General features: G+C 35.9%; 2 protein-coding genes across 2 annotated transcripts; both read right to left on the bottom strand.

Annotated features, from left to right (window-relative positions):
- Nucleotides 1-7,022: 7,022 nt before the first annotated feature.
- LOC128557118 (uncharacterized) lies at nucleotides 7,023-7,818 on the bottom strand. The gene is made up of 2 exons (XM_053543870.1): nucleotides 7,608-7,818; nucleotides 7,023-7,332 (listed from the first exon to the last, which is right to left on the bottom strand). Exons 1-2 carry the CDS (start codon nucleotides 7,808-7,810, stop codon nucleotides 7,140-7,142), a joined length of 396 nt encoding a protein of 131 aa, XP_053399845.1. The 5' UTR covers nucleotides 7,811-7,818; the 3' UTR covers nucleotides 7,023-7,139.
- Nucleotides 7,819-8,167: 349 nt separating this feature from the next.
- Nucleotides 8,168-12,327, bottom strand: LOC128557362 (uncharacterized). The gene is made up of 4 exons (XM_053544673.1): nucleotides 12,133-12,327; nucleotides 10,459-10,570; nucleotides 9,757-9,912; nucleotides 8,168-8,256 (listed from the first exon to the last, which is right to left on the bottom strand). Exons 1-4 carry the CDS (start codon nucleotides 12,166-12,168, stop codon nucleotides 8,168-8,170), a joined length of 393 nt encoding a protein of 130 aa, XP_053400648.1. The 5' UTR covers nucleotides 12,169-12,327.
- Nucleotides 12,328-12,339: the final 12 nt, after the last annotated feature.

Genomic DNA, 12,339 nt, shown 5'->3' on the forward strand with positions numbered 1-12,339 from the left:
TTTGATTTCAGAGTTTTGAACAAAGATAAAGCCCATTGCACAAAAGGTGCCAACATTTCAAGATTTTACATTTTTGTTCAAGAGATAGTAAATGCTGTTCACAAAAAAAAGGAACTCACCACAAAAATTGTGATAGCCAAGGCAACTTTTGACTACAACATACAAGAAGAACTGACAGCCCTGCAGATGGATAATCAAAATAAGCTAAATCAAACCAAGTCACAATAATGCTCAAATATTTTTATATATGCATGAAATTGTTATAGGTTATGTTCAACAACACAAAGTCCCGAAAATGGTGCTCAATTTGTTTGCAATATGTGCCTTAAATATTCATATGTAATCATTGACATAAAGTCCCGACAATGGTGCTCAATTTGTTTACAATATGTGCCTTAAATGTTCATATGTAATCATTGACATCAAGTCCTGACAATGGTTCTCAATTTGTTTACAATATGTGCCTTAAATATTCATATGTAATCATTGACATAAAGTCCTACAATGGTGCTCAGTTTGTTTACAATATGTGCCTTAAATATTCATATGTAATCATTGACATAAAGTCCTACAATTGTGCTCAGTTTGTTTACAATATGTGCCGTAAATATTCATATGTAATCATTGACATAAAGGCCTACAATGGTGCTCAATTTGTTTACAATATGTGCCTTAAATAGTCATATGTAATCATTGACATAAAGTCCCGACAATGGTTCTCAATTTGTTTACAATATGTGCCTTAAATATTCATATGTAATCATTGACATACATGTAAAGTCCCGACAATGGTTCTCAATTTGTTTATAATATGTGCCTTAAATGTTCATATGTAATCATTGACATAAAGTTCCGACAATGGTTCTCAATTTGTTTACAATATGTGCCTTAAATGTTCATATATAATCATTGACATAAAGTCCCGACAATGGTTCTCAATTTGTTTACCATATGTGCCTTAAATGTTCATATGTAATCATTGACATAAAGTGCTGACAATGGTTCTCAATTTGTTTACAAAATGTGCCTTAAATGTTCATATGTAATCATTGACATAAAGTCCCGACAATGGTTCTCTTTTATTTTATAAAATGTGATAATGTAAACATCAAAGTGGTGCTCTTTTTAAAATACGAGATGTATGTATGTACCAGATACGCTCATGTGAATATATAATCATCAAAGTCCCGACAATGATGCCAAAATATTTCAAACTATGTGCATAACATATTCTAATGCACATATCAACAAAATAAACTTTTTGAGAAATGTGTATAGATTGAATTACATATTCCTAAAATAAGTATTATTAGGATATCAAAATGTACAAATTCCATACCAGAAAACGGCCATATTGATATTAAGGGTAATGCATTAATAAACAATTTTTTCTGTATAGATTGTAATTCCTAATTTAAACTCATTTCAAAATAACTAAACTCAAACTTTTTAAAAGATAAATACAAATCCACCGACAATTTTTGACAGTGACGTAATTTTGTCAACGAACTATAAATAACCACGGTATATCCCCAAACGGATGTATACTTATAATATAATGTTATTAATCAAGCAATTTCATATTGGCCTTGTTATTTGTCCAAAGGTTGTCGTATTGGCCCGAGGCCGTAGGCCGAGGGCCAATACGACTGCCCGAGGACAAATAACTAGGCCAATATGAAATCGCTTGATTAATGATAATATTATTATTAAACTTTCAACTGTTGGCAGTAACAGCATAAGAACTCTGTGAGTTACCTTATGACAGCTATGCACACTCAGGTGAAAAATCTTGACAAGTTGTTTCCTTTTAGGCTGCAAGCAACGAGACACAAAATTATACACATATGTGTTGATCAAGATAATACAACCAACCAAGCACATATTATATAGTCCCATGCCTCGTTTAATTCTTATCCGAAATTGTCTGCAGTTCACAACTGACACTCTTGTTCGCCAATTTATTTATCCACTTTCCAGCACTTGAATCGCTATTTATCAATGCACAAATAGTCCACACTATCAAAATGTCTGTTAAAAATAAGTCTCATCCTTTTAATAAATCTGAGTTTCCATAGTTTCTTATTATTTTCCTTGACAACTGCCAGAATTTCTGACAGGAAACACTTGCATTTTACACAATACCGAATAAGCGAAAGTACCGTTGTAATCTCTGAAGACGTACACCCCGCTCAGTCATACTTGGTTATTAAATGAACATGTTGGATGTTGTTTTTTTTTTGTCAAAATGTGAAAAAAATGTAATCTATAACTCTGATGTAAAACAAAATGGCGTAATTTGAAAATCTAACGGAAGTGGCTTCTCCGTATTGGCCCTCTTTTTTGAACCAATCAAAATGCTTGAATTCCGTATTGGCCCTGTTTTTCTCGTATTGGCCCTGTTTTTCTCATATTGGCTCAGTTATGTTTTGTATTAGCTCTGTCTGTTTCATATGATGTTTGCAATTGATCTAATACAGTGTGTAATATTGTAAAGTTGAATAATAATAGATAGAAATATGTTCTTATCGTATGAGAAACTCTAAGTAAGGTATGGCCCAGTGGATGTGATGGCTACTTGTCTCGCAGGCGATGTAAGTTCGAAACCATGATAGGCGAGGTATATTTTATGTATTTCTTGTAGCAAAAATATATATTGTTTGAAAGACCAGTTTGATTTGGAAAATGTTGTTTTTACATTTTTTTCTTGTTAGTTTTTTTTTAATTATCAATCATTTATTTTATTATGCCAAATGTTAATGCAAGATAGGCCTGTCTCACCGTCAGTCCATTGTGCTTTAGAATAGATATTGCTTCCTCGCTATTCTCCAAAGGCTCGTTAATTACAGTTAAAAACGTGTTCATTGCCATTTAAGCCATTTTACGTGGAGTGAAATTACGGACGTTTTCTTCACAATTTGTTCTGTACGCATAGTTCGTGAAGCACTAGAAAATCAAGATAATTATATAGTTGAATAAGAAAATATCGTGCTGGAAAAAAGTTCCACCGACCGGATTCGAACTTGGTATTTTTCGGTTACTACTACAGCGCCGTTATCCTCTGGGCTACGTATCTATGCAAGTTATAGGTAAAGAAACATTATGATAATCCAGTACAATATAAGGTAAACATTGGAAAGTAAACATAATATGACGTCACTGTCAGGTTTCCCTGGTCGGATAGTAGCTTTGATTGAATAATAGAAGTGCTCGCCTGTCTTGTATTCTAATATTCATTTGTTACAAGTTATTTATTGTTTTATTGTGAAGTGGTGTAGCGTAACACAACACGATACAACACGAAACGAGTCTGAACGTTTTTGATGTTTATTTGCACAATGGAATATTTCGTACATACTTTCATAATTTATTTCGTAACTTCTTAAGCCTTAACAAATGTCTTATCTAAAGCCTAACTTAATATCCGCGAGACCCATTACTAGGTCTCGCCTGGTCTCTCTAGACCCTTCTTCCCAACCGAAATATCTAACCATCAATATATAAGCAGTTCTCTAACATCAGTCTGACAACTTGACGTATAAAACGTGTGGATTTGATATAATAAACAACTACATAAATGCATCAACAATATATCAACTTGACAGGTGTGTAGCTGGTGTACTGTCTAACCCAACTGATTATTTTACACTGGTTGCTCATGTGAGATTTACATTATATGTTTTTAAAATCATTTGCACGCTGGTCGTCATGTGAAATACTAGTATATTTTGATCTTGTAGTGATTTAAATTAGCTTTTACAATGTAATATCAAGAATAATTTATTTATAGAATGGTAAGTGTTTTGTCTTGATATTTGTCTTTTATACGGCAGAACTAAAGTTTTTCTTTGTAATATGTTTGGTCTTGGAAGACGTCTGTTGCAGCTACAAGATGCTCATACTCTTTTCTAAAGTGTCAAACGCCACAGGCAGTATGCTAATTCACATATTATATCTAGATGCGTTGTACCCTCACGTCTAACTGATTTGGCGGTTATAAACGTGTTTTCTTGCAAAACAATTTTACGTTGCCATTTATTGACTAGACTTCAAAATCTGCATATTAAATAATCACTTATTTTTAACTCGTCGATCATTGTGTTCGTTTTTATTTCGTTTAAAAAGGGCTTTGAATAGCTGATCCCTATCTCGCCTATATTTAGATGCCCGATAGTGGGCATCTGATATATGCGTTCAATCGGTATCCTATTAGCGGGCAAAATATATGATGTCTATTCTAGAAGCCGTCCATGTAGAAACTGAATAAATCACCGACGTTATTAAACTGAGAGACCAGTCTGAAGAATCTGATATAAAACTGAAAATCCAGTCTGAGTTTATAAAACTGAAAGCCTTAGACCAGACAGAGACTGTAAAACTGTTAGACCAGTCGGAGGTCATAAATCTGGAAGACTAGTTTGAGACAATAAAACTAAAAGACCAGTTTGGTGTTATAAAATCTAAACACTAGACCGCGATTGTAAAACTGAGCGACCAGTCCGAGGTTATAGAATTAGAAGACTACTCCGAGAATATAAGATTGAAAGACCAGTTTGAGGTGATGAAATCTAGACACAAGTCCGAGATCATAAAACAGAGACCATTCTAGAGTTATAAAACTTAAAGACCAGTTCGAGATAATTAAACTGAGAGACTGGTCCGAGATTATAAAACTGAAAGGCCACTCCGAGACTGTAAAACTGAGAAACCAGTCTGAAGTTACAAATCTAAAAGACCAGTCCGAGGTAATAAAACTAAAAGACCAGTCTGAGACTATAAAACTGAGGGTGAAGTTAACGGTTATAAAACTTAGAGACCAAATTTAGACTTGGTCAGATCCGATGCAGTGGGTCATATTTTCAGTAAAAATATGAAGCCACAGCCACAAACTCTGATTTTCATAAAATACTTGTTCGGGCGTTCAAAGCCTCACATTTTATTATTTTATTCAGGTGCAAAAATACCTAATAAATATAAGAAGCATATATATACTAAGGAAAAGTTCAGCACTCAAGTCATCAATTATATAAAAAGATAATTGACACAGACCGGAACCGTCGACACGAGAAAACACAGAAATCGAATGGGGAATATACGCCATACCAGGGCGTCGAAAATTCCCCTGTCAACAAAAGGTAACAAAAAGTATTCAACCCGTGTAATAAATCCAATATGACAAGACACTCGTGTAACATCCTTTATATAAGTACATGTGTATTTTGAAATGTGCGCGCAAGCAAAGCAGATTTCGACCCAAATGGTACACCTTAATGTACGGGCAGTCTGTTAACCCAGCTATCCCGTCTTGTTGCAAGACGGACAGATAAAAGGCAAATGACGAAATATTATATATATATATATATATATAAATGGAAAAAAAAAACATCCAATGGGTTTCCTCTATCTGTATTTCTGTCTACCTACCGGTTTCATATCATAATCATCAGGGCAGACATATAAAAAAAAATTCTGTCTACCTACCGGTTCCATATCATAATCATCAGGGCAGACATATAATCTTTTTTATATGTCTGCCCTGATGATTTTGATATGAAACCGGTAGGTAGACAGAAATACAGATAGAGGAAACCCATTGGATGTTTTTCTTTTTTATTTATCATATACTTGTCCAGGAGTAACTTTTAATATTTTCTATTATATATATTATATATATGACCTGTATTGCTGGCATATATGCCTATGTCATCAACTTTCTTTCAATTTTCACTAGTTTATGTGGCTAGTTTTATGAATACAATGAGTGCACGGATGTTACTGGCGAGCACTCTAGAAAAATACAATTTGGATTATGTATATGTTTATTTAACGGGAATCATGCAAAACTATATTTAAATTTTCGTAAATAAAAGTCGTGCATAAAATGAGATAATAATTTCATGAAATCGTCAACAAATGTAGAAATTCTACATATACCCCTAAATTTGTATCTTTTAGATTCAACGAGTTGGATTTTTAGCGAGCTTAAATTGATGTATCATTTAGCGTTAGTTTCGTATCTTTTAGCGAGCCTCGATTTTGTATCATTTAGCGTTGGCTGTATCGTCAGTCATTTAGCGAAGTTGTGTATGATTAAGCGTTCCCTCACCCCTACAGTACGTCCACAGTCCTTAGTCCGCAGTACGCGTCGACGTAAGCTGAAAATCTCTAATAGCTTCGGTGTTATGTGATTTATAGTGTGTAATATTTTTTTTTAAATCTTGTATTTGTCTCCTTTTTTATGTATGCATAACAGAATTTGTTGTATAAACTTCGAAATCTTGGAAATAATTAAGTTAATACTTCATCATATGATTAGAAATACGGCTTAATTTCTTTTACTTTAAATTTTATTTGTTCTGTGAAAAAAATCGCAGCAGCTAGCATTTCTACGTATTTTACACACTACAGCAAAGTTCTTTTTATATAACGACTGGAAACAGACTCACTTAAAGAATCCAAGTATTTTATGTAAACTGTTGAACCGTATTGGTTACTACTGGCAACTAAATTAAAATAAGTATGTTGATTGAACTTTAACGCCACTGTATAGCAATGTTATCCAGCTGTCTGTATGATTGGGATACATGTATTTGCCACAAGTTATTACCTCAAACTATGATTTGTCCAAAAAGGAGACAACAGTAATGATTGATCTGTTTTGATGTTTGTACAGAAAAAAAGTCGACAAAACATTTTATATCTATTTTATGACATGTAATACATATATATAATACAACTTTAACTAGGCGGCAACACAAATATGCCAGAAATGTAATGTAAATTCATTCATAACTAATGAGATTTAGAAACTGTCATTTAATTTCAAGTTCTCATTTATTTTCAGACACCTTAACTGAACGGAAATGCCTGTTCATCATCATGGAACACACACCGGTGAACATTTTCTATTTTAGTTTAGAGCAATGAAGCAATAAAGACAGATGGGCAATACGTTTTGACTGTCTATATAAGCTAATGCTGGACATTCAAAGCGTTACAATTTCTTTAGAAGTATTGCGAGATGATTTGGAGATTTGACTATAGATCATTTATGATGGAGATGAACACTTGCACGCTGCACATTTCTAAAACAACGTTTTCAGCGGTCAATGAAAAAACATGCACATTTGTATGTGGAGTCACATTTTATCGAGAAGTCTCGCGAGATCATTAGGAGATTTGACAAGTCGAGGACCTCGCCTTATGGAATGCGTTGTGGGAGGGCGAACCAGTTCCGGCACTTTCTCTCTAGGCATGGTTGGTTTCTGCCCAAGCAACAGCAGTATCTTGTCTACAGTATCACAGAGCTGGTTTTCGAAATTCTGCATTCGCCTGAAAAAAAAAGGAAATCACGCTCAGTTGAAAGTTAAATCCGCTGACATACTGTTCATAGAAATGACACTAGTAAATGAAATATACATGCATTTGTAAGATGTATTTGAGAAATAAATGCTAAAAATGAGAAAGCACATTTTATCTGTAAACATCAACTTAACAGATTATATATTAAAGAGTTGGACAATAGCAACAAGTTACATGAATCTCTATAACAACATGAAGGGAAAGGGGACTCGTAGATTGAAAAACTGCAAGTTATTTTCGTGTACTTTGCTAAATGGTTGAGCTTGCCGTCGATTTCCTCGAGGTTTGACTGTGACGGTTGTCTCACTTTTCCGGGTTGCGCTGTATCACCAGCTCCGGGTTGTGCTGCATCACCAGTTTCCCAGGAATGCGGACGACTACTAGAGGGCGCATTGTCTGTTTTGTCCAAGGATAACCTGTTACTTCCGCTGGAAACGGACTGTGGCATTGACGTACTTGCTGAAATTTCAACATTAGGTTTCTGACTTTTAGTTTTTAAAAACAATATTTTTTTAAGTTTCTACCGTCTCGCTTCTACTATAATATCAGCAGAATTCCCCTTTCATACGCTAAGCTCTGTCCTATGTTTTGAGAAGAAATGGGGCATAATTATACATAATTTGACCGTGACAGCCTCTGGAGTTTTCTCCTATGAACAAAACATAGGGTCTGGATACAGACAAGTAAACCAGTATCATATAATATGAGAATGAACATCATATGTCTTAATTATACATGCATGAAAGAAACTGGTATATACATTTTTTCACGAATGTTTGCCGTTGTGTTCTATAAGCAGACGACATCACTTACTTGTACCGGCTGACGTCGTGCGACTGTGCCCAGGTGAAGGCCCGGAATGTTTGTTGTCATTTCGCATTTTTACACTTGTACCTGAATAAATTCAATTCAGATTTAAAAATTAAATGTCAAAGCCTGAATATCATACAATATTTCAGCGAACAAAACAATCCATCAAAAAGAAACGATGTTCCGAAACTGCCGTCTCCAGGAAACTAAAAAACTAAACACACCTCTAGTGTACAAAATTCACAAGGACACAGAAAAGCGATAACAAAGACAAAACAAATAATGAAAGTAGCACAATGTCACATCACCATGGAACAGTCAGAGGTAAAACAACTTCTGGAGTGTTAATACCAATTAACTGTGCGCATTAAACCTTACACAGTGCGTACCAGACCCAACGTAGTGCGCATCAGACCTTACGAAGTGCCGCAAACAATCTCGCACAGTGTGCACCAGATCTAACTGAGTGCAATCACCACCTCGCACAATGCCCACCAGACCTTGCACAGTGCGAACACAATCTCGCACAGTGTGCACCAGACCTAACGCAGTGCGCACCAGACCTATTGCAGTGCGTACCAGACCTTGCACAATGCGAACCAAACCTAATGCAGTGCGCACCAGACATAATGCTGTGCGCACCAGACTTTGCATAGTGCAAACCAATTCTAACGCAGTGCACACCAGACATAACGCAATGTGCACCAAACCTAACGCAATGCGCTCCAGACCTAACGCAGGGCGCACAAGACCTAACGCATGCGCACCAGACCTAACGCAATGCGCATCAAACCTAACGCAATGCGCACCAGACCTAACGCAAGGCGCACAAGACCTAACGCAGTGCGCACCAGACCTAACGCATGCGCACCGGACCTAACGTACTGCAAAACAGACCTTGCACAGCGCGAATCAAACCAAACGTAATTATTCAAACTAAATCACTGTCTGACAGCTTACAGGATATCTTGGGGTAAAAGACCCGTAACGAAAATCGGCAAATTATGTATTTTCCGTATGTGATTTCGCCTTTCTTCGGTTTTTACGGAAAACCACTATTGAGCTACAAATACATCCGAAGAAAGCCTAATTGCATAACAACAATACGTATGTACACGGAAACTCCCGAGTGTAATTACGGTTTCACTAACTGCTTCGGTGAATAATCATAAAGACAACCCAAAGAACCACATACACATGTGTTCTACTCTCTTTAAATAACATGTCTTTTATATACGTATTATAATGTTTTATAATATTACTACACACAGCGGTTGTCATTTCCCCAAATTTAAAGGTTGTCTTAGAAGATGTTTCAAAAGGGATTTTCATCTTACCCAGTTGGTCCTATCAAACGATATTGTTCCTATGACAATTTTGTCAGCGTAAGAATGGTAGGCCTTACAGGGACCCAGTCAAATAAAGAATTTCTACATTGAAAGCAAACAATTATCTGCAAATTCCGAGGTACTTTCAAAATTCTATACAGTTTGCTTACAAGCAACATTTCCAACTAACACTATAATATCATGTCTCATTTAAATATTTTGAGATATAAATTGTTTTAATCCAGAAAGTCTATACTTTTCACTGATCTGTCTTTGAACGCTGTATCTATGTCGCTATACGCTTGCTGCGGAGAAATTTCGAATGCCTTACACGTCGGCTCATCTTCTCCCATCTGCGGTCCCGTGCTAGTCATTCGTCTGCGCCAGTTGGATCGCCCGCTTCGTCGAGCTACTGTCAAAAGAGAACATAATTAAACTTCTTGAATAAATGAAACGTATCTTAATGCGTTTAATAATTAAGTCGGAAATTTTAACGGAATTAGATGACGTAATTGTAATCTCTTAATCAATTGAAACTTGAAATCTTATCTGAATTTCTGTTGTTATAGGCATAATGTCACACAAGTTACAACTGTATTATCACACTTGATTTGTTCATTTTAACAAATTCTGCATTTAGAAGAAAGACAATCAATAAAACAAATTAACCTTCAGCCTGCTAAATTTCTAAAACGGACTGGTCCATCTTTCAATTCGGACAATACCATTTAATATTTGAAGGGGTGTTCACTGAAAATTTACTGACTGAATAGCGAACAGTGCAGACCATGATCAGACTGCACGGATGTGCAGGCTGATCTTGGTCTGCACTGGTCGCAAAGGCAAAACCAGTTGCCGCCAGCAAGCTAAAGGTTAAGCAGATAGAAACACAGGTGTAAAACATTGGGAGATAATATCAATTGTAACTTGAAATTTAATGATGTAAAACTAAACGAACCCTCTGTATCAGTTTTTCGTCCTTTCGATTGCATATGTGGCCTCTTCTGACGTATAAACCTTAACGTCTCGTCATCCATTTTAGACGTCTTCCTTCTTTCAATCAGAGTTCCCTGTTAGGTAACATAGAATACTTGCTATGGTGTTTTTGTACATATCTATATGTTCACTATGGCCTATGCCTACTGAATCTGAAATAAAATCTTTTTCTTTTACTTTACTTCTTCAAATAATACAAATTGGAAGTTACAAAATCTGGATAAACTCACATACAAATTTGAAGTGACAAAACTGGATAAACTTTGTCGTGAGTTTTCGAAATATTTCAATTTTAATCTCGAATAAAACCAAGATAAATGAGCCATGCCATGAGAAAACCAACATAGTGGGTTTGCGACCAGCATGAATCCAGACCAGCCTGCGCATCCATGCAGTCTGGTCAGGATCCATGCTGTTCGCTTTCAAAGCCTATTGGAATTGGAGAAACTGTTAGCGAACAGCATGGATCCTGACCAGACTGCGCGGATGCGCAGGCTGGTCTGGATCCATGCTGGTCGCAAACCCACTATGTTGATTTTCTCATGGCACGGCTCAAATATCATTTATTTATCATGTTGTCTTTAACGTCACACCGACCTACTTATATGTCTAATGGCGCCTTTGCAGCTTTTTGGAGAAGGAATTCCAAAGTGCCCCACCGTGCATTATTTCAGCTACAGGCGGACACAGGAGAAGAACCACCGACCTTAAGCCTTTATCTTCACTGGAGACCATACGGCGCTTTTCATGGAATTGCACTCTGTGCATCATTGAAGGTTCCATATGTACCGCCGTATGAATACATCTGCAGATGTCTCTAAATTATATTCTTGTACCTATAACATGTGTAAATGTTGAGTTCTGCTAAACCCGGGGCTAGAGGACGTGGACGGTAGCTTACATTTCCACTACCGTACATGAACAGGTTCAAACAAACCGAGCCTGCAACATGTGGTTTTCCACTTTTTCTATTTCCGTATCATTTGGAAGAATATCACAAAGCTGGTCAACAATAAAGCAGACTCGGTTTAATTGAATGTTCATAGGAGGCAATTAAATATAAATAATCACTCACGCACCTAGCAGTGGCTATAGAAAAGCTCTGTCTTTACACATGTACATTAAATGTGTTCCATGGTCTAAAAGGACTCACAATATAACAACACAGGGTTCCAAGTATGGGCTGACAGCCTTGGATGTGCAGTGTTACGGGAATATAATAATGACTGGTTCACTCGACAATAACAATTTTATGTGAGGAAAAGGAAGAGGATTTTAATTGATTTAAAACCCCAAAGTAAAGATATATGAGCATTCGGCCCCCTTTTTAAGTGAAATCAAAACAGAATTTCACTTTTAGACGTAAATTACTTTATTGTGTCAAGTAATGGTCAGAAATTTTGTCTAGAAAATGTCAAGTACAACATACCAAAACAGTTCCAAAAATGCCTTTTGAACAAAATATCTATGACAGCGATAAAAACGACTAACTGACTGAATACGTTTGTTATATCTGCGGTATCTTTTTCATTTCAGAATAAACAAGCCTTGTACATTTTTTTGAAAGTTTGGAACAATTTTGAAATGAGATTATTTCACGGATATGATGGATTTGGTCGTAAAATTTTATACTTACCCGCTTAAGATTAAATGTCACTTGTATTTTGTCCATGAATTCTTTTGAAAATTCTGGGTATGTATTCAGAGTTTCTTTCAGTACGTGTAACTCTATCTTGTTAATATCACAATAACTAAGGGCACGTACAAAGTAGAACGATTTTCCCGAGCATTCCAGGTCATTGAGATCACCGCCAAATATATCATCTTTACCTGAAATGAAACG

The sequence above is a fragment of the Mercenaria mercenaria genome, chromosome 5 (genome assembly GCF_021730395.1).
Source record: "Mercenaria mercenaria strain notata chromosome 5, MADL_Memer_1, whole genome shotgun sequence".
NCBI classification, from domain to species: Eukaryota; Metazoa; Mollusca; class Bivalvia; order Venerida; family Veneridae; genus Mercenaria; species Mercenaria mercenaria.

Coding starts and splice junctions, on each gene's coding strand:
- LOC128557118 (XM_053543870.1), bottom strand. CDS start 7,810: ATGCCACAGTCCGTTTCCAGCGGAAGTAACAGGTTATCCTTGGACAAA. Junction 7,333..7,607: donor AAGCTCAACCATTTAGCAAA/GTACACGAAAAT, acceptor TTTTTTTTTCAG/GCGAATGCAGAATTTCGAAA.
- LOC128557362 (XM_053544673.1), bottom strand. CDS start 12,168: ATGGACAAAATACAAGTGACATTTAATCTTAAGCGG. Junction 9,913..10,458: donor ACGAAAAACTGATACAGAGG/GTTCGTTTAGTT, acceptor CTCTTTTGACAG/TAGCTCGACGAAGCGGGCGA. Junction 8,257..9,756: donor CAAAGACAGATCAGTGAAAA/GTATAGACTTTC, acceptor GAATTTATTCAG/GTACAAGTGTAAAAATGCGA.